At 34.1% G+C, this 22,597-nt stretch overlaps 1 protein-coding gene across 1 annotated transcript in view; it reads right to left on the reverse strand.

Annotated features, from left to right (window-relative positions):
• Nucleotides 1–22,597, reverse strand: part of Camkmt (calmodulin-lysine N-methyltransferase) — a 377,032-nt gene that overhangs the window by 350,849 nt on the left and 3,586 nt on the right. Inside the window, exons 2-3 of the mRNA XM_015479709.2 lie at nucleotides 11,756–11,928; nucleotides 1,967–2,031 (exon numbers count right to left, since the gene is read on the reverse strand). Coding sequence (XP_015335195.2) covers nucleotides 1,967–2,031; nucleotides 11,756–11,928 — 238 coding nt within the window. The remainder of the gene's footprint in view (nucleotides 1–1,966; nucleotides 2,032–11,755; nucleotides 11,929–22,597) is intronic.

Below are 22,597 nucleotides of genomic sequence, written 5' to 3' on the forward strand. Positions count from 1 at the left end.
TGGTAATTTTAACTAGTTCTCATTTGTTAGTTCAATCAACAAAATTTTACTTTAAAATGTCAGAATAACTCAGCATCTTTTTAAAATTTAAACTTACTTTAATCAATATATAAATATTAAAAATATAAATATATAAAATTATATTTATGAATATTATCTTTTTATTAGAAAAAACTAAAAGAAGTTTGAGATGTACCCATCATCAGTAATAATATTTTTCATTTACTGAGTGTCAACTCTAAGGAATGCAGTGTGTTATATATTTTATATACATTATATCCAGTCTTAAGAAATGAAAACAATTAAGGGACACAGGGATTATTTAAATTGATCCAGATGAATTTCAGAGCCAGGATTCAAATGTAGGTATGTCTCATTCCAAAATATCAAACCTTCCTACCAAACAATAGACAGTAGTGGAAAATAATGTCTTTAACATTCAACTTCTTCATTTGTTAATGGGAAAGCAATTTGGGGAGTGTGGAGAGAAGACGACAGGGGAAAAAAATGTTTGAGAAGGATAAGCTGGTTATTCATGCATAAAATAATAATTTAGACCTTTCAGAAATTATTTTTATTTTATATAATGCTGCCAGCTAGTGGCCCTATTTCAGACCAAATTCCAGGCAACAACATTCATTTTTTCATATTATTGAATTAAAAATTCTTCATTTCACAATTCAGAATCATGTTCTGGAATTATGTATACTTAGGGCTGACTTACTTAAAATTACCCTAAAACTGAAGAAGAAAGTCTCCTCAACTGCCATTAGCATCCCTTGCCCAGTTCTTGTCTGACCTCCAATAAAAAACATGAGATATGTCTAAGTGGGAAATAACTCAGAAAGAGTCAATATGTACATGGGCCTGGGACTATAGCTCAGTGGCAGAGTGCTTGCCTAGCATGTGTGAGGCACTGGGTTTGATTCTTAGCACCACATAAAAATATACAAACAAAATAAAGTAATGCTATCCATCTACAACTACCAAAAAAAATGTTTTTAAAGAGTTAGTATGTAGAAGCTAACATATGCCTGTCACTGTTCATGAAAAACAAATTTGACTTAATTTAAATATTTTAGGATAATTTTAGAACATTTATAGATTCCTTTGTGACAAAGTTCCCTATACCATCTAGAGCTTGCCATAATGTGAACATCAGAACAAAATTATTGCCTGGAAATTATTCTATTAATGTCTATGCATTTTATAAAGTAGTACTCTTAACAAAGTATGTTATTTAAGTTTAGGCAGTAAGTAGTTATGGTTTTGAAACTTCCTTTGAAAAAATTTTACTATTTTTAAACTTAAAATTATCATATTTCACTATTAATTCATTCTCTTAAGATAAATATCTATGCAACAAACATGAAGAAGCTCTCATCATGATATGTTGTTTAAGTCAGTGACATAAAAATATTCTTGGCTAATTTCTTTCATCATGTGAAATTATTTTAGAATTATTTAAGCGATTTTTCTCAGTGAAGAAATCTGTTACCACTTAATCAGAGGCTTTGATGAGTCAATATATTCTATAACACTGAATACTGCATAAAACAACACTCCAGTATCAAACTATATTAGCATCACAGAAAACATGTTCTGGGTTTAATCTATAATGAAAAAGCAAAGAAGCACGCAATGGAACAGAAAGCATCCAAAACATAGCAAAAAGAAAAGAAGTAGACCCTCCATTGTATAAACTGAGAAGGTCACAATGGAAACAAGGAACAAAAGAAATAGGATCAGAGTTCCTTCTGACCTGTATTCTTACTTGCACACACCCCTACAAGATATAAAAACTGCCATATCCTATTTAGCATGCATGTTATATGAGACTTATTTTGCAGCTAAACGATAAGTTTCTATGTACACACACATTAGTGAGTATAACAGTAGTGAGAACACCATCAACTTGCTTTTTAAAAAACGAAACATGTTTCTACAGAGGTAGCATATAACTTACAGACATTTCCTGTATTGTCAAAGCTGGTAAGAACATCTTCAACATTCAAGGATCCATTATTATGTCTACAAAGGAATAAAAAACTTTTTTAATGATTCTGAAACACTAGTGTTTCCAATGTTTAAAAAAGCTGAGACTATGTATGTACGATGCACCCAATACTAATAAACCCTTCCATGTTGTATTTTTTTAAATATTTTCTGTCCACTAGAGGGAGAAAGAAAAAAACAAAACAAAATAGTCTTCAGAATATTTAATGCTATGACATTTCTTGATGATTAACGAACATTTTAAAGTATTATTAATAATAATTTTTAACAAACCTATTTTAGTTACATACAGGTAAGGTCTTGATCTTAAAGACCAAATACACATGCACATGCACACGCATTACACTTTGAGAATCTTATGGTCAAAGGAAAATAATCACCCTCCAGAACCACACTCACAATACATAAAATTTCCTTTAAAATAGTGCAACAAAGTCAGAACTTCATTCACAAAGAATTAACCAAAACTTCACGCCTGCACATTTCATCAACCAGCAACTCTAAATGCCAGTGGGTAAATTTTTTGTAGCATTTTCCCACTAATCTTATCTTAATTAGTTCTAATTTGTCTTCACTTGATAACCCATTAAGTATTTGATTTGATTATTGATTTTAGTAATACTTATGAAAGATGGTACTCTTCAAATAGAAATGGACCTATCTGTCAATAATTCACAGAGTTTGAGTTACTTTTACACTGGTGATATAAAAAAAATTGATACTAATCCATCTATAATATTTTGGGGGGACTGGAGGGTACTGGGGATTGAACTCAGGGGCACTCGACTACTGAGTCACATCCCCAGCCCTATTTTGTATTTTATTTAGAGACAGGGTCTCACTGAGTTGCTTAGCACCTAGCTAAATTGCTGAGGCTGGTTTTGAACTCATAATCATCCTGCCTCAGCCTCCACAGCCACTAGGATTACAGGTGAGCACCACCACACCCGGCCATATACAATTTTCAACATACTCCTTCATAAAACTTACAGCTGCAGTTTGACTTTAGGATGTTTTAATAGTTTGTAATAATTCATAATAATTCATAATTAATAATAATTCATTAGTAATAATTCAACAACACTACTTTGTCATTAGAATGTAGTATAAATTATGTACAGCATTTGAACTAGATTGCCCCCCTCCCAAATTTGTATGTTGAAGTTCTAACCTCCAGGTACCTCAGAATGTGACTCTACTTAGAGACAGAATCTTGAAGAGGTAATTAAGTCAAAATGGGGTCATTAATAAGGTGCTCTTTAAATAGCTGGTGCCTTTAAAAGAAGGGTTTCAGGCCATGCACTGTGGCATATACTTATAATTCCAGCTACTCAGAAGGCTGAGGCAAGAGAATTGCAAATACGAGGCCGGCCTGGACAACTTTGTGAGACTCTATCTCAAAATGAAAAATAAAAAGGGTTGGGGATGGGGACTGGGGTTGTGGCTCAGTGGTGGAGTGCTAGCCTCGCACACGTGAGGCACTGGGTTCGATCCTCAGCGCCACATGGAAATACATAAATAAATAAAGATATTGTGTCCATATACACAATGAGTCCTTCTGGGTTCAATACCCAGTACCACCAAAAGAAAAACAAAAAGAAAGAAGGAAGAGGAGGAAGAAGAGAGGAGGAGAAGAAGGAAAAAAGAAGGGGGAAGAGGAGGGGAGGAGGAAGAAGAGTTTGGGAACCAAAGGGAGACAAAAGGGGACACGTATGCATAGAGAGGCAACCACATGAAGATGGGGCAAGATGGGGGCAATCTGTAAGCCAAGAGCCCTCTGAAGAAAGGTCGGCCAATACCTTGATCTCACACTTCTAGGCCCCAGAACTTTTTAAAAATTTCTGCTTTCAAGCTACCAAATCTGTGGCCTTTTGTTTTGGCAGACCTAACAAACCACAACAAACGACAAAAGAATGCTGGTAAACTGCATTACCCCTTTCAGAAAATATGAGCTTTTATTTCTATCACAAAGACCTAGTTCTTGACAGAATGAATAAATGAAACTCCAAGATGTTATTGGCAATCACAACTGGCCAAAAAAACACTGGGCTCAAAACTATTATAATCTAAGGAAATAAAGTCACCAACCATGAATCAAACCTTTCTCATCATAACACAATGATTCTCTACCTTCTCTGTGCATATAAGATTCTAGGAAGAGATGAGGTTATTTACCTAATATGGAAAACTAGGGCTGGGGTTGTGGCTCAGTGGTAGAGCTCTAGCATGTGTGAGGCACTGGGTTCGATCCTCAGCACTACATATAAATAAATGAATAAAATAAAGGTTCATCAACTTCTAAAAAAAATTTTTAAATATAGAAAATTATATTAAACACTGAAATAAGAGGAAAAGCAACAAAGTATGTAACATTGAAAAAGCAAGATGAAGCTATAAAATGATCAGCAGTATAGCATATAACTCAAAATTTTTTTTCTAAATATAAAAGCAATATAGGGTTCCTTCAAGGGAAAACTGCTCATAATCCTAACATGCCTCTAGAGACAACCACAGTTAATATTTCAGTACATAACCTTCAAATCTTATTCTATGCTCATATACCATTCATAAAGCCTGAAAGCACACTGTTTTGTAATTTATGTTTTTCATTTGTCATATTATAAACAGTTCCCCACATCAAGTAATGTCCTGTAACATCATTTTAATGGCTGCCCAGTGTTCATTGAATGACTTTCTGAACTACAATTTCTTGGGCCAACACTTTTTAACACCACGCTATCACACATATTGCTTCACTGAAAGTGCTTATGGAAATTTCATTAAGCTCATTTCTTATTTCCTTAGGATAAATTTCTAAAAGTAAAATTATTTTCAGGCTAGTTTTAACAAGAACATTCCCTCTTTCTCCTTCACTCCTTCCCCTCCTTCTCTTCTCTGAGACATACATATACACAGAAATCAGGATTAAAACTAAATATTTGAAATTAAATTTGAAACAAAGTAGAAAAAAGGTACACATTTTGCATAATGTTAAATATTTCTAAAAATCAAAAGCAGGGATATAGAACTGAAATGCCTATTTTTAAAAGTTAAAAACTTTTAGTGTTATCATTGAAGCAAAACTTTAAATTATTAAATGCATTATTTCTTGAACAAAAAAAAGAAAGAAAGAAGTACTCCCTGTGTGTTTTTTTTTTTTTTTAATAAGATAAGGGGTGGAGGACCGGTTAACCTAATCCTGCAACTCTAAAATCCTTATAAAAAATGAAAAACAAGTACCTACAACATTATTAGGGTTTTGAAACCCTAAAAGATAACATCTTATGAAAGAATGTCAACAATCATTGCCTTCAATAGTATAAGAATTAGTGCTAATTATAGGAAAACTTCCATGAATGCAGTTTAGTAAAGATTCAATTTGATTACTTCAAGTTTCCTTTTGTTTGTCCCAAACTCAAGGACTGTTCTTTGTCCAATGAGTCATCAAATACTTTATTCAAGTGTCAACGCTATTAGATTCTGTCTACCCTTAATCTTTCAATTATTTACCTAGGTCCTGTCTAGACTTAATGGCTAAATAGTAATGCTGACAGGGAAGGGACTTTTTCAAACTTAATCCTTACAAACTTCTGTCTTAGCATATACTGGTAATTAATGTTATATGATAATGACAAAATTTTAGCCCAGATATACAGAGCATAAAAAGTTCACTCCATCTTTCTCTCAAATTCCAAAGCTTAAAACATTATTTCCCCAAGCCTTTATTACTAAGAGCCATATAATTCTCCCCAAGAGACAACATAAGTTTTTTCACAACCTAAAGTTATCCTAGGACTGAGGGCCTTTGACTTCCTTCCCAAGAATAATCTATAGAGCAAGGACTAAAGGACAAGTCATTAGAGCAGGTAATTATTTAAAGAGGTTAAAAAAAAAAAAAAGACTACTAAAAAAATTTTTTTAAACCTAAATATACCAAGAGGTTCAAACAACAGATTCAGAGTAAGCTAGAGCTAAATAAGACACCAAAATCACAAAAAAACAAAAGAAAAAAATAGATAAGTCGGACTTGGTCAAAATTTAAAAATGTTTTTGTATCAAAGGACACTACGAAGAAAGTGAAAAGACAACCCACACCCCAAAAGACAACATGTAAATATTTACACATCACATGCCTGATATCCAGAATATATATATTTTTACAATTCTCTCAAAATGGCTAGTAGAAAAGATTTTGAATGTTTCCTGACACAAAGATAATAAATGCCTATGATAGATACACCTTATCTGACCATTACACATTGTATACATGTTTTGAAATATTGCACTGTACCTCACAAATATGTACAATAATTATGTATCAATTTTTTAAGCTTAAAAAAATTCTCACAACTGCAGAACAAAAAGGTAAACAACCTAATTTTAAATAGGATAAAAGACTTGAATACAAAGAACACACACAATGAGCACATGAAAATGTTTAACATCATTAGTTATTCAAGGAATGCCAATCAAAACCACAGTGAGATATCATCTCACAACCACTTAAATGGCTATTTTTTTTTAATAAAAGAAAATAAAAAGTGCTGGAAAGCATGGAGAAAAAATGAATCCCTCATACATTCTTAGAAGAAACACAAAAAGCTATAGTCACTGTGGAAAACAATTTGGTTGAAACACAGAGTAACAACTATACCCAGCATATACCACATATATCCTAAGTATATATACCAAGAGAATGAAAAGCATACACTTATAGATGAATGTTCATAGTAGCATTATCCACAATAGTCAAAAATTAGAAACAACCCAAATGCCCATCAACAAATGAATGGGTACACAAAATGTGGCGTTATTTCTACCATTAAAAAAAGGAAATGATGCATATTGATACATGGCACTACATGAATGAATCTTAAAAATTACAAAGAAAGCAGATGTAAAAAGCCACATTTTATATTATTTTATTTATATGAAATGTCCAGAAACATACAAATCCATAGAAATAGAAAGCAGATTAGTAGTTGCCATGTACTAAGGAAAGGACAAAGATGAGAAGTCACTGGTAACATGTATAGGCTTTTTTTGGTAGGTGATGAAAAAATTCTGGCATTAGACAACGGTAATGGCTGCACAACTCTGTTAATATACTAAACAACACTGAACTATATGCTTTAAAATATTTTTTAATGGTGAATTTTATGGCATGTGAATTTTATCTTGATTAACAAGAAAATTGATGTAAAAAAAGAAATAAAGAAAGAAAAAATAAGACAGAGAGTAGAATGGACCCCAAAAGGCCACAGAGGAAAAAAGAGGAGAGTTTTTCAGAAAGAAAAGGTTTAATTTTTTTTTTCTTCTAAATGCAACTTGCTTTGAAACATTTCAATAAATGGCTGAGGAAAAAAAGGCTGAAGACCTCTTATTGTTCAGTCTTGTCTATTTCCTTACAGGAAATTAGCAGATTTATATACATATAATACAGGAAAATTCAAAAAATGTTCAAGGAAGTATTTTGATTCACTGAAATTTGGGGTACACTTATATATAAACAAACTATACAAACCTGGAGTTTAAAACAAACTAGAACACTAAGTTATAATTAGCCAATATCTACATGCATGAAAATAAGACTCAATATGAGTTGAGTTTTCCATATACACTGAGACACATTTTAAAAGTCCTATTATCATAGCAACAATAATAATAAGCAATTATCATAGCAACAATAATCTTTTTCAAAGAAAGGACAATTCAGACCTCTCACCTTTTACTATACCTAAAATATGCATATATTTATAAATGAATAATTCAGGAACTTCTATAGTTCCAAATATAATGGAAGCAAACATAATGCTTAGTGAAATTAAGTTGAAATAAAGGGTGCGAGGACAATTTCTAGTACCTATATAGCAAAGTCGATACAATAATAAAATTTCAGCTTATAAGACAGAGGCAGGTAATTTTTTATATTTACTATTTTTTTTTAGTTGTAGTTGTCAATACCTTTATTTTATTTATTTATTTTTATGTGGTGCTAAGGATTGAACCCAGGGCCTTGCACATGCTAGGCGAGCGCTCTACCGCTGAGCCACAACCCCAGCCCCCAGAGGCAAGTAAATTTTAATAAAAGATTTTTATTAAACACAAACATCTCTTGGTCTAGTTTGCTTTCTTTTTTTAAAATATTTTTTTAATTGCAGATTGTCACAATGTCTTTATTTATTTATTTTTATGTGGTGCTAAGGATCAAACCCAGTGCCTCACATGTGCGAGGCAGGTACCCTACCACTGAGCTACAGCCCCAGCTCCATTATAGTTTTCTATATATACATCTACCTAACAGGAACAGTCTCTTTAATAAAGTTCTAAGAAATAAAGCTCCAGGGCTGGGGATGTGGCTCAAGTGGTAGCGTGCTTGCCTGGCATGCGTGCGGCCCGGGTTCGATCCTCAGCACCACATAAACAAACAAAGATGTTGTATCCGATGAAAACTAAAAAAATAAATAAATATTAAAATTATAAAAAAAAAAAGAAATAAAGCTCCAGAAAAACAAGACTTTATCAAAGAATAAAAAAGAGTAGTCGTACCCTGGATTTTAATTTCCTAACTCTCAAACTTTTGAACAAAGAGTTGGTCATCCATATAGAAATGGTAACAGATCTTGGGGATTTCAGAATCTAACTTGTATACTGTCTAGTCTTATGTTTCTTATTAAAAGTCATCATGGGAAATTCTTTTATTCCTTCATTTTAAATATTATCATATAAAGCTAACAAAAAATAATGATCAAAGTTTTAACTAAAGCTACAGCTTATACACCTTTTAATAACATAGAATAACAAAGTACAACCATACTTTGAAATCAAACATCTAGTTATTTACCCTCTTACTTTCTAAATCACTTCTCTTCTTTTGACTGTTGCAAGTAATTTTTAAAAATTAAAAAAAAAAACTTTTAGTATGTCTATAACATAATACTGAAGAGTGTTACCTAAAGAAATGTGATAGAAACAGATTGAAAATAACTGATGCAGATACAAAAGGAATAAGAGTGAAGATTCATAATGGGCAGATAACAGAAAACAAGCAAAAGTGATAAATATGTAAGAAATCAATGTGAACAAAATTCATACCCAGAATCAATGAACTATTTTTTGGCAGAAATTTTCCCCTAGGTAAGTAATTTAGTAATTTCAGCAATTTCCTTTACTATAACAAGATTATGGAGAAAGAAATGGAATGCTAAGAATAATCAATGAAGAAATTAACTTATCTGGGCCTCAATTTCTTCATCTGTAAAATGTATGAATTCTCTCATAAGAGGAAGGATAGTGTAAAAACTAGAAGTTCAGGCTGTGTATCCATGTATACAATATTATCGGGTTGGGGACACACAGCTCAGTTGGTAGAGTGCTTGCCTCACATGCATAAGGCCCTAGTTCAATCCCTAGCACCACATAACTTTTTTTAAAAAAATGTATATAATGTTATCAATGGAGAGAGCTGGGTGAAGGCTATATAGAAGACACTGTACAAACTGCTGCAAATCTATAATTATTTCAAAATAAACAGGATTTTGGTGGGGATTTTGTTTGTTTTTGTAAGTACAGGCTGCAGAACCAGACCACATGGGTTTTAATACAGGCACAATTACCTACTGGCGATGTGACCTCAACCAAGTTATTTAACCTCTCTGTGCTTCACTTTACATATCTGTAAAATGAGGATGACGATATTAACCTGACAGGACTACTGTGTGGATTAAATACTGATACATGGAAACCACTCACAATAGTGCAGTCACATAGTAAGCATCAATTGCCAGTCATTATTAATGTTGTTATGATTTTTTAAAATTTATGCTAATATTGCATTCAGCTCTAGAATTCCATGTTTAGATATTGCTATTTGGGGGCTGGGCTGTAGCTCAGTGGCAGAGCACTTGCCTAGCAAGTGTGAGGCACTGGGTCTGATCCATAGCACGCATAACAATACACAAATAAAATAGAGGCATGCTGTCATCTACAACTACAAAAAAAAATTAAAAATAAAAAAGATATTGCTATTTTTGCTCTATTAACATGGAGGGTTACTATGTAGAATGCAAAGAAAGAAAAGGTCTTGGCAGCTCTTGAGGCCAAAATTTTAGTTCAGTTACTTGTCTTCTTTCCCTAACTCAGTAGTCAGTGACATATACATCATATACATCTCATGTGTGTGTATACATACATACATACATGTATTTTTCATAAATAAATATATCACTAAAAACCTTGCTTTGGAAAGGAATCTCCATTTACTCAATAGCCTGCATTCCAAATAATTTTAGGTCAGTATTATTTCTATTAGACAGTTAATCCAGACATTATTATTATTATTATTATTATTATTAATTATTTCATATTTCCCTGGCCAACTTTATAAGGGTCTTAAATATAGCAGGAAATTATTCTTGCTATGATGTACACTTACTACCAGTGGATACAGAAGTTTTAAGTTTATTCCTGAAAACTCCGACTGGATCACCCTGTTAGTCCTTCTTTTTAATTTCCTTACAAATACTATCTTCCAACTGTTTAATTATCTTTATTCCTGCTTTCCAGAATTATTATAAGGATTACATGAAACAAAATACATCAAAGCACCTAGCTCTGTACTTGGAGCGTAGTAAGTAAGTGTTTAATGCACTTTTCTTTCCTTCTTTACAAAGGACTGAACCTATTATTTCCAACAGAGTACAAGGTCATTGAGGTACTCCAATTAGAATTTTATAATGAACATAAAGAAAAACTCACAAATCCCCAAATTTGTCTCTTTCATTTGGTGGTTTCCATAAAACAAATATTATGGAACCAGATCCTAATTTTTCTTCCTAGCCCGTCCTAGTCAATTTTATTCAAATCCCAAATTTTCAGCTATTATGGTGCTTTTTAAAACTTAGATATTTTAAACTAAGTTCAAGAAACATACTAAAAATAGATATTCTTTGTGAAATTTTTTTTCTTAAAATTATTCCTAGCCTTACCTAAGGCTTAGAAAGTCACATTTCTACTAAAAATGTTTTTTTGCTCTGCTTACAGTAATTTTAACCGTGCTCCTCCCTCCCTTTCAAAATGTGAAATTCTGTCAGAAAAGGCAGATTTTATAAAATGAAACAACTACAGTATTACTGCAACATGCTAGAATATAACTGGGAGAGAAAATTAATTCAGTAACAGTGGTATCTTGTTACTTCAGTTTGCAATTCTCTTGTCTCTTTTCTAACATTTTTTAAAGCCAGAACAGTCTGTGTGCTTCTTACAATATCAGTGTTTTCAGCGGAATTTTCTCTTCCTATTCTTCACATTCTATTCTGAAAGTGACAAAACATGAATGGGAAAAATAGCAAAGCTTGATTTTTCAGATAACTACTACTTGAAGAGTAACTTGGAAAAATTCTCTTTTTACTTTCAGCCTTCTTTGCCTCAAAAAGAACTTGGCTTTTTGTCATAATCGAATGCTAGGAGGGAGCAGTTAAACTGAACCCTTTGATTTGCAACACACTTTGTCCTCAAATGCCACCATATTCCTGAGGATTTTTTTTTCTCTAGTCTGAAAATACAGGAAGACCTACTTAAAGCCGCAGAATTCTCTAACACAAAGTTGCAATACCTAAAAAATAAAGAATAAGTAAAGACCGCCTAAAATTCAATAAAAGGAGTAATGGGGATGGGTAGATTGTTTTCTACTTCAAGAGAAAAAACAGTTTTAAAAAATCTTAACTAGAACAATAGTTACCTTAAGAAGATACGATATTCAGGATAGAAGACACTTGTATATTGGACCCATGTACCAGCCTCCTCTTCAGTTTCTATTTTCTTGGCTTCTGTTACTGAAAACAGATTAAATGATTCAAATCTTCTTACAGACACACGTCGCAGGCAATCATCCAGGTGCTTCTGCCTCAGAACCTTTCAAATAAAATCAAATATTGAAGTCATATTATATAAACATATCATAAGTTAAGTGTTCAAAACTTAAGTGATGAAGGGACTTTCACTTCCAACAAAGATGGATTAGATAATTCAGACGAACTCCTGCTGAACACAACTTAAAAAGATGCGCCAAAAAAAATGAAAAATAAAAAATATGCACAAAATATTTTAAAATATACTTGAAGACATCAGACAGCAAAGAAGATAGTGATGATTTACCAGTATAATGTCTTAAAAGGAAATATAGAGAGGTAAGCATGGCTTTTCTCTGGGAACATTTTCTCCTGGGGACATTTGTCAATTCCAGAAAAAAGAATGGAGAAGATAAGCAGCGCCTTTGTAAGTATGGAAGAGGGTAAAAGTTGAAGTTCAGACTTACCTAGGCAGGGACAGGTATGTTATTCTGAACCATGTGTGTGTGCATGTGTGTGTGTGTGTGTGTGTGTGTGTGTGTTCTGAGATAAATCAAATGACTAATTTTGTTGATGTCATTTTGAAAGCCAGATTTTTAAGGAAAAAAAAGGAGATAATAGCTGTAATATCAATGAGGTTAAGCAAAAATCTTTAGCTATGGATCAAAATGGAAGTATAATAAAAACTAGTGATGCACATATTTTTAAAAAATATATTTCCTATATCTGCAGCATTGAAAAGGTCTAAAACAATTATTAAACTTATAGGTATACCTAATACCTAGATTATAAATATTATTTTACTAAAACAAATTAAGACCCATTGGAGAAATAGCAGGGATTGTATAAAATGAGCCTGGAACATCCTGCACACGAGAAAATAAGAAAGCTATAAAAAATTATATTTTATGTCAAAAGGAGACAGGAGCCAATTTGAATAGGGTCCACTGGCCAAAGACAAGATAGTAGTAATATTAATCAATGTAATAAATACAATATGTGATAAATACAAAACAATATTATTTGACAACAGCATTTTTAAATGCCTCATTCATGACCATTTGAGGGTGCTAGAAAACCAACTTATTGTTTTGAAAACTAGTAAATAGAAAAAAGAATCAAGTATTTATGTCTTTCCTCTAGAAACTGTAATTGAAGGTAACCAAATAGAAGATAAGGAAATTTTTTCTTATAGCAAAATCTCAAGAGAAAAATAAAGAATGACAAAATTAGAATACCACCATTTTCCAACCTCTTGTCAATTCATGACCCTAGGTCATCATCATTAAGAAGAGAAACAGGGCTGGGGATATAGCTCAGTTGGTAGAGTGCTTGCCTTAAATGCACAAGGTCCTGAGTTCAATCCCCAGCACCACAAAAACAAAAAGAAGAAGAAGAAGGCATGGTGGCCCACACCTGTAATTACAGCTATTTGGGAGTCCAAGGAAGGAAGATCACAAATTCAAAGCTACCTGGGCAACTCAGCAAGAATCCATCTCAAAATAAGAAATAAAAAGGGATAGAGATGTAGTTCAGTGGTGGAGCACTTGCCTAGCACATGTAAGACCCTGGATTTAATCCTCAGTATGGAAGGAAGGAAGGAAGGAAGGAAGGAAGGAAGGAAGGAAGGAAGTATGGAAGGAAGGAAGGAAGGAAGGAAGGAAGGAAGGAAGGAAGGAAGGAAGGAAGGAAGGAAGGAAGGAAGGAAGGAAAGGATGGAATAGATATCACTGTGATTATGTAATAAATACACACCATTACTATATTGGCCACTTAACAAAATGAAAAACATCATATCTGAATACGATCAAGCTTCTATATCCTCCATAGAATAAACTTTTATGAACTAGAAAGTGCAAGAGATAGAGAAACAATTTTAAAACACCATTAAGGTACAATTAGCAAAATTCAAATCATGTAAAACTCTTTATAAGAGTTTTTTCCTTTTCTTTTTTTATTTATACATGACAGCAGAATGCAGTACAATTCTTATTACACATAGAGAGCACAATTTTTCATATCTCTGGTTGTATACAAAGTATATTTGTGTCTTTATACACATACTTTGGATAATAATGTCCATCACATTCCACCATCATTTCTAACCCCATTCCTCCTCCCTTCCCCTCCAACCCCTCTACCCTATTTAGTGGCTAATGGGAACACAAACTGTTCCTGGCCATGTGTAAGCTCAAGTGATTATTCCCTCAGCTTATTTATTTATTTATTTATTTTGTGATCCTAGAGCCAGCTTCAGGCTCTTCCCGTTTGTCTTGGCAGGCCAGCTTTGTGTTATTCTAGGGACTCAGGCTGCTTCTCCCGTCCCTCCAGTGAGTCTGTAAATGCTTGATTCACTCTACTAAATATCCTTTCTACTTAAAAGCAGCTACAATGGTTACTATTCTCTGAAAAGGAACCCTTATTCCAACAATGTCATAATTTTTATGTTTAGAAGGGCAAACTGAGTTTCAAACCATGCAAGAAAATGTTGCGGTTATGAATATATCTTGAGGGGAAAATAGCTTAAATTAAGATCCAGATATTTTTAAGGAAATGAATAATATCTATAGCTTTGTGAGCTGAGAAGATAAGAAAATCTCCCATCAAGTTAATAACCTTATCATCTACCACTTCTAGAATGTCTCCTTCTAACCCCTATGTATATAATTAAATAATATTCAAATGGAATTATCTGGAGTAAAGGAAATTGCTCAAAGTCAAGTTATTTTATTATTCCTCTAAATCAATGAACAATTTAATCTAAGATCAATGTCATAGCAAATAAGATTATGTCAAAATGTTCCCAGAAGATGAGAAAAAAAAAAAAGCACTGAGTTCTAGGGACCCTAGGCCCATCAGATAAACACTGTATGCAACTAAACACAAAGACTCATTTATTAATCTGAACTGTTCACTTCAGAACTAACGAAACTGAACATAAGTACGTGAGAGTCCTATTAACCAATATTTTCTATAAGCAGTGTCACTCAGAAAATGAGCAAGGGCCCTTGTAGAAAACCTGTACCTTGATAGTTGCATGAGTATAAGCATCTTTACAATCCTTTTAGCCCAGTCTCTTCTGCTATAAAAAGGAACAGTAATGTTTGCCTTGTAGCTGCTAATAAAGTACCTGACACACAACAGTTGTACACTGAAAGCCACTGGTAAAAATTATAAAAGACAATCTATACCACATAAGAAGTTTCTCCTTAGAGTCAGTGCTCAATAAACTCACTTTGTGCTAAACAAGGTAGACAAAACACATATACAGTTATCTCCTATCCCTCCCAAAACTCCCTAAAATATCAGAAAGGGAACAAAACTGGCAAAAATCCAAAAGGACAAAGAGACTAGGCGAATCTAAGTGCCATCAGTGGGAAGTCAAAAAAAACCAAAGCCCCATCAGAGACAGGTATTTAAGAATGCCAGGATATAGCAGGTCAGACAGAGGAATGCTATGGTGTGGATATTAAATGTCCCCTAAAGGCCCATGTGTTAAAGGCTTGATCCCCAAGGTGACATTATTGGGAGGTGGTGGAATATGGGCAGGCGTCCAATGCCTCCTTAGGGGAGGTTCTTCTTCCTGTTCAGGAGGATGTAAGCCACCTAAAAAATTAAAGTTTAGAATAAACTTTAGTGAAGAACACTAAATAAAGTTTAGTGAAGAACAAAAGACAAAGTCCGAAAGATAGGTTCAAAAGATGGAGTCTCTGATAGTTCCAGTCCACACAGGAGCTGGAGCTAGACAATTAGAAAATAGCTCCTGTGTTGGGCTGGGGATGTGGCTCAAGTGGTAACGCGCTCGCCTGGCATGTGCGGGGCGCTGGGTTCGATCCTCAGCACCACAAAAAATAAAATAAAGATGTTGTGTCCGCTGAAAAAAAAAATTCATTCATATTCTCTCTCTCTCTCTCTCTCTCTTCTCTCTTTCTTCCTAATGTCTTGTGGTTAGCAGGATGATTGGCATCTTGGCAGGTCACACCCATCTCAGAGGGGCTGTGCAGCTGCAGTAGGTCAGGGTCACGGTCCCCTGTGCTGTGTGGGACCTTGAGCAGAGCTTCTACAGGGCTCACATTGTGTGTGGACAGTCAGCCAGAGGAAATGTTCACTGGAAATTCCCAGACACCAGATTCTCCTATTCAGTAGGCTGTGATGCTGATGCAGTCCACAGACAGCCCGTGGATGACTGTCGACAGTGCAACCTTCAGGAGAAGAGGCTGAGAAGTCCTTGGGTCACTGAGAGTGTGCCCTCAATGGGGACTGTGGAGCTTTCTCTTGCTTCCTGCCATGAAGTAAGCCTTCTGATCCATCACACTCCCTGCCATTGCTCCACAGCATCCCCATCAGAGGCCAAAAAGCAACACATCCAGTTGTCCCTGGGCTAGAATTTCTAAAATCATGAGTCAAAAGTTAGGATTTTCTCCAAAAATCTTTCAAAGGAAGAAGAATTAGGTCTATCCAGATCTCAAGACAGAAGAAAGATCAAGGAGAATCAAACAAAGCCAGAGGGAAAGCATTTAAGATTCTATATTACTTCAACCATGTTAAAAAGAGGGAATGAAAATAAAGAGAAGAGACTAACACCTCTGTTAAAAAATAAAATAATACTAAAAATTTTTTTTAAAAGGCCCATCATAGAAGCTCCAAAGAGAATTAAATAACTAGAAAAAATCATAATGATAAACAACAATACTTAGTATTCATTTTGAATCTATGATTTGGCAGATTCTGACCCAAAAATATTACATACATTATCTTATATCCTCAAAATAACCTTACAAAGTATGAGTTATGGTGACCACTTAAAAAATAAATGAGGCTTAGAAAGTTAAAAGTTACCCAAATTCCCACCATGTACAGGAGTTTATTTATGTCACACCTGCTACAAAAGGAATTAACATGGGTTTAAGAAGATCCACAACACAACAATATAATACTTGATGAAATGTAGATGAGAAAGATAAATGGAAAGCAAAAGTAGGTACATAAAACAAAGAATAAAGTTAAAACTAAAGTACATTCCATAAAGATCTACACACTTGATAGAGAATAATAATAAAGAAGCAAATAGTAAGTGGTAGGCCCAGGCCTGGATTAAGCTCTAGATGTGGATGATGTCAGAGCTCTTTCCACTGTGCCAAAACAATGTTAGATGTTCTGCAATAAAGCGTAAAGTAAGTTCAAGACACTAAGATATTCTCCTTACTCCATTCGCCCAATTCAACAATAAACAACTTGAGAAAAGTAGTTATATGAGGGTAGAAATGAAAGCAAAGGGTTAGAAAACACCCTTCAATTCAGTTTAGAGCAAGAAGGATATAAACTTTATAAATAATATTTGGAGTCTTAACTAAAGCCATGAGATCATACCTAAACATAGTAGCTTCCTAAAATGGCAAAAACTAGGGGTGAGAGAGCAATGTTGCTTCTTTTTCTACTGAGAATTTATAATACAAGAAGGCAATATAAAATAAAAAATATGTAGACAGTGAAAAAATATGAGGTTGTTTGAAAGCTCCAAAAGGCATGGGTTTCACTGAAGACCCAAACTGTTGAGCCATTGCTGCAGAATTTAAGTAATGCTAAGAAAAGCCATAAATGCTCCCTCAGTGCAAGATCACAAGTACAACACACAACCATTTCTAAGACGTGCTCTGTAGTGTCTCTTATATATTTCCTACAATAAAATCAGAGGCTGAACAGAGCACAAAATATAGTTACTAGCTGTCTTAACTATTCTAGATTAACAGACACTCTTTATTCTACTAAATATTCAAACTGGACCATGTAAGCTGAAAGGTGATGGCCAAAGCACTATTCTTGCCTTTCCCTATTGATTGTATCTTGTCAAGTTAATTGTGCCTTTTCACAAACTCATTTATACCAGTTTTTCTTCAAATAACAATTTTAATATTTGACAAATAATTAATTTTTTCAATTAAATATTACAAGATCTAACAAAACAATGCTAAAAGAGAGTTATTGCTTCCACAACTGGGTTGAATGTTTGTGTAACTATGTGGAATGGTTTGGAAAGATAAAGGTAAATTTGCCTGATAAAGGAAAGTTGTTAGCCAGGTATGGTGGCACAGCTACTCAGGAGGCTGAGGCAGGAAGATCACTTAAGTCCAGGAGTTGAAGGCTAGGCCTGGGTAACACAGCAACCCTCTCAAATTGAAAAAAAAAAAAAAGTTGGGGGTGAATGTAAGTTGCTTAAAATTTTACTCTCAATAGGAAGTTAATTATAAAAATTTGGAGAACTGGGGCTGGGGCTGGGGCTCAGTGGTGGAGCGCTTGCCTAGCATGTGTGAGGCACTGGGTTTGATCCACAGCACCACATAAAAATAAATAAAGGTATTGTGTCCATCTACAACTAAAAAAATATTTTAAAAAAATTGGAGAACTTATTATAAATATCTAGAAGGATTTGTCACTCGGATTGTAACTTCACTTTGGAATGTATATCATTTTTATTATTCATTTCTTTAAACAACTTTGTCAATCAACCAATTCAAATAACAGGTCTTCTACTGAATAGCATTTTGTGCAAAGAACAATTTTAATCACTCACATGGAATTATCTTTCTGGTAGTCAAGGGTCATCAATGTTTAACTCAAAATGGAAAGTCCTCCCCATAACTGTTATTCATCAAATATGAAATACTACTACTTATAAAATTCAAATTTTTTTCTTCCTTCTGATGTTATATATTGAATAGACTGTCATTTGACCATGGCATGTCATCAACTAATACACATATCCCAATTGCAAAGTGGTTAAAATTTTTAAATGTGCACCTTGGAATAGATGAAAGATGGTTTGAAAATAATTATGTTCACTGTAAAAGAAAAAAAAAAAAAACGCTTAAGTACAGAGAAGTAAAAATTCACCCAGAATCCACCATTTAGCACTATTACACATCCATCTATACATACATAGACAAGTAGCTACCTTAAATTCTAAAAGGGTCAACTAATTCCAGCTGATTAAAATTGTTAAAATTGTGAATAATTAAAATTGTTCTTTGCACAAGATTAATTCTAGTTTTCAATATTGTAAAGAACACTATGACAATCTCAGCTGAGTTTGTGTATATCTATCCAATAGGCAACAAGGGATTTGTTTTTGTTTGTGTTTGTTTTGGTTCTGGGGATTGAACCCAGGGGCATTTCACCACTGAGCTACATCCCATTTCTTTTTATATTTATGTTTAGGGTCTCAATAAGTTGCTTAGGGCTTTGTTAAAGGCTGAAGTTGGCCTACAATTTGCAATCCTCCTACCTGAGCCTCCTGAGACACTGGGATTTTAGGTGTGCCACAACACCTGGCCCAATGAGCAATGTTTTTAAATGTTAAATTAAAAAAAAACTGCATTAGGAATACACAAAATAAATACGAGTAGAAAACAGAAAATGAAATTATTTCTAGCACTGGCAAATAATTACACTGTAAAATAATCGGAAATGGAAAAAATCTTAAAAGAACTCCTGTAAGTTGTTTGTTTTTCAGTTTTAGTTTTTGTTTTTGGTGGTGCTGGGATCCAACCCAGGGCCTCATAAATAACTAAGCATGCTTTACCACTGAGCCACATCCTCACTACCAAGTAAAGAGACTCAAGAAAGAGACCCAGGAAAATAAATGAACGTCCACAGCGTCTATGGCTACTGAGCCACTGACTTCCAGATCTCATCTAATTAAACAAAGTAGGCATTAGACACCAATGCCTGCAACTTGTACAACCTGGTAACAATAATGAACTAGGCCAACCAAGTTTTCTCTCAAAAATGTGAATTGCTGGAAGGGAAACTAGTAAAGGAAGGGAGGAGGGAAGAAAAAGGGAAGGTACTAAGGAATGAAACTGATCAAATTATAATATATGCATGTAAAAATATGTCAAAATAAGCTGGCACATGCCTGGGATCCCAGCAGCTCGGAAAGCTGAGACAGAAGGATCACAAGTTCAAAGCCAGCCTCAGCAAAAGCAAGGCATTAAGCATGAATTGCTCAGTGAGACCTCGTCTCTAAATAAAATACAAAATAGGGCTGGGGATATGGTTCAGTAGTTGAGTGCCCCTGAGTTCAATCCCCAGTACCAATAAATAATAAAGATATGTCATAGTGAATCCTATAATTAGGTATAATTATAATGCACCAATAAAAAAAATTAATTCTAAAAAAGCATACAGAAGATAAGAAAAGTATGTTAACCTTTGCTATTAAAACAGACTTATATGGGGTCCAGAGCACACATTTATATGTGTGAAAAAAATAATTCTGGAATAAAAACTAAATCTAAATCTTTCTGTGGTATAGTTAAATAAAAATAACTAGTTTTAAATTCTCATTTTGAAAAAATATGCAAATTCAAAATTATAGGATATCAAACAGTTAACATAAGTGAAGGGCTGTGAGATAATACTGGAGCCCTACTGAAGCAGACACAAACAGATGTCATGAAGCTGACACACATGAGAGAGTTCTTTATATAATGTATATCCAGAGACTAATGCTCTTTCTGAAGTGAAGGTGGCAAAGATTTTCTCCCATTCTGGAGGTTCTCACTTCACATTCTTGATTGTCTCCTTTGCTGTGAAGAAGTTTTTTAGTTTAATGCCATCCCATCTATCGGTCCTTGACTTGACTTTTTGCTCTTTAGGAGTCTTGTCGGGGAAATCGGTTCCTAAGCTGACACGATGGAGAGTTGGGCCTACTCTTTCATCTAGCAGGTACAGGGTCTCTGATCTAATGCCAAGATCCCTGATCCACTTTGACTTGAGTTTTGTGTAGGGTTAGAGATAAAAGTCTAATTTCATTCTGCTACATATGGATTTTCAGTTTTTCCAGCACCAATTGTTAAAGAGGCTACCTTTTGTCCAATGTATGTTCATGGCAACTTTGTCTAGTATAAGAAAACTGTACTCATGTGGGTTTGTCTCAGTGTCTTCAATGTTCCACTGATCTTCATGTCTGTTCTGGTGCCAATCCTTGCTGGTTTTGGTACTATAGCTCTGTAGTATAATTTAAGGTCTGGTGTTGTGATGCCTCCTGCATCACTTATCTTGTTAAGGATTACTTTGGCTATTCTGGGCCTCTTATTTTTCCAGATGAAGTGCATGATTGCTTTTTTCTATTTCTACGAAGAGCATCATCGGAATTTTAACAGGAATTGCATTAAATCTGTATAGCACTTTTGGTAGTATGGCCATTTTGAAAATATTAATTCTGCCTACCCAAGAACATGGGAGATCTTTCCATCTTCTAAGGTCTTCAATTTCTTTCTTTAGTGTTCTGTAGTTTTCAGTGTAGAGGTCTGTCACCTCTTTAGTTAAACTGATTCCCAAGTTTTTGTTTGTTTGTTTGTTTGTTTGTTTGTTGAGGTTATTGTGAATGAGATGGTTTTCCTAATTTCTCTTTCATCATTGTATATAGGAATGCAATTGACTTATAGGTGCTAATTTTATGTCTTGCTACTTGGCTGAATTTGTTTATGAGTTTTAGAAGTTTTCTGGTGGAGCTTTTTTGGTCTTCTAAAGATAGAATCATGTCATGGGCAAACAGGCATAGTTTGAGCTCTTCTTTTCCTATTTGTAACCCTTTAATTTCTTTCTTTTGCCTAATTGCTCCGGCTAGAGTTTCAAGGACTACGTTGAATAGACATGGTGAAAGAGGGTATCCCTGTCTTGTTCCAGATTTTAGAGGGAATGCTTTCAATTCTTCTCCATTTAGAATGATGTTGGGCTTGGGTTTTATGTATATAGCTTTTACAATGTTAAGGTATGTTCCTACCATTCCTAGTTTTTCTAGTGTTTCAAACATAAATGGATGCTGTATTTCATCAAATGCTTTTTCTACATCTATTCAGATAATCACATAATTCTTGTCTTTAAGTCTACTGATTATTGATTTCCATATGTTGAGCCAACCTTGCATCCCTGGGATGAAACTGACTTGATCATCTTTTTTAATATGTTTACATACTTTATTAAGAATTTTTGCATATATTTCTAGGATATATATAAAGAACTCAAAAAACTTAACACCAAAAAAAAAAAAACCCAATCAATAAATGAGCAGGGGAACTGAATAGATGCTTCACAGAAGAAATACAAATGGTTGACAAATACATGAAAAAATGTTCAACATCTCTAGCAATTAGAGAAATGCAAATTAAAACTACAATGAGATTCCACCTCACTCCAGTCAGAATGGCAACCATCAAGAATACAAGTTACAATAAATGTTTGTGAGGATGTCCGGGGAATGTACACTCATTCATTGCTGGTGGGACTGCAAATTGGTGCAACCACTTTGGAAAGCAGTATGGAGATTCTGTAGAAAACCTGGAATGGAACCACCATTTGACCCAGTTATCCCACTTCTCAGTATATACCTAAGGGATTTAAAATCAGCATAGTAAGGTAACGCAGCCACATCAATGTTTATAGCAGGTCAATTCATAATAGCTAAGCTATGGAACCTAGGTGCCCTTCAACAGAAGAATGGATGAAGAAAATGTGAGATATATATATATATATATATATATATACACATACATACACACACACACACATATACACAATGGAATATTACTCAGCTATAAAGAAGAATGACTGTATCCCTTTTGCTGGTAAATGGGTGGATATGGAGACTACCATGCTAAGTGAAAGAAGCCAATCCCAAAAAAACAAAGGTAGAATATTCTCTCTGATATGCGAATGCTAACACACAGCAG

This window comes from Marmota marmota, unplaced genomic scaffold, assembly GCF_001458135.2.
Source record: "Marmota marmota marmota unplaced genomic scaffold, marMar, whole genome shotgun sequence".
Classification (NCBI taxonomy): domain Eukaryota; kingdom Metazoa; phylum Chordata; class Mammalia; order Rodentia; family Sciuridae; genus Marmota; species Marmota marmota.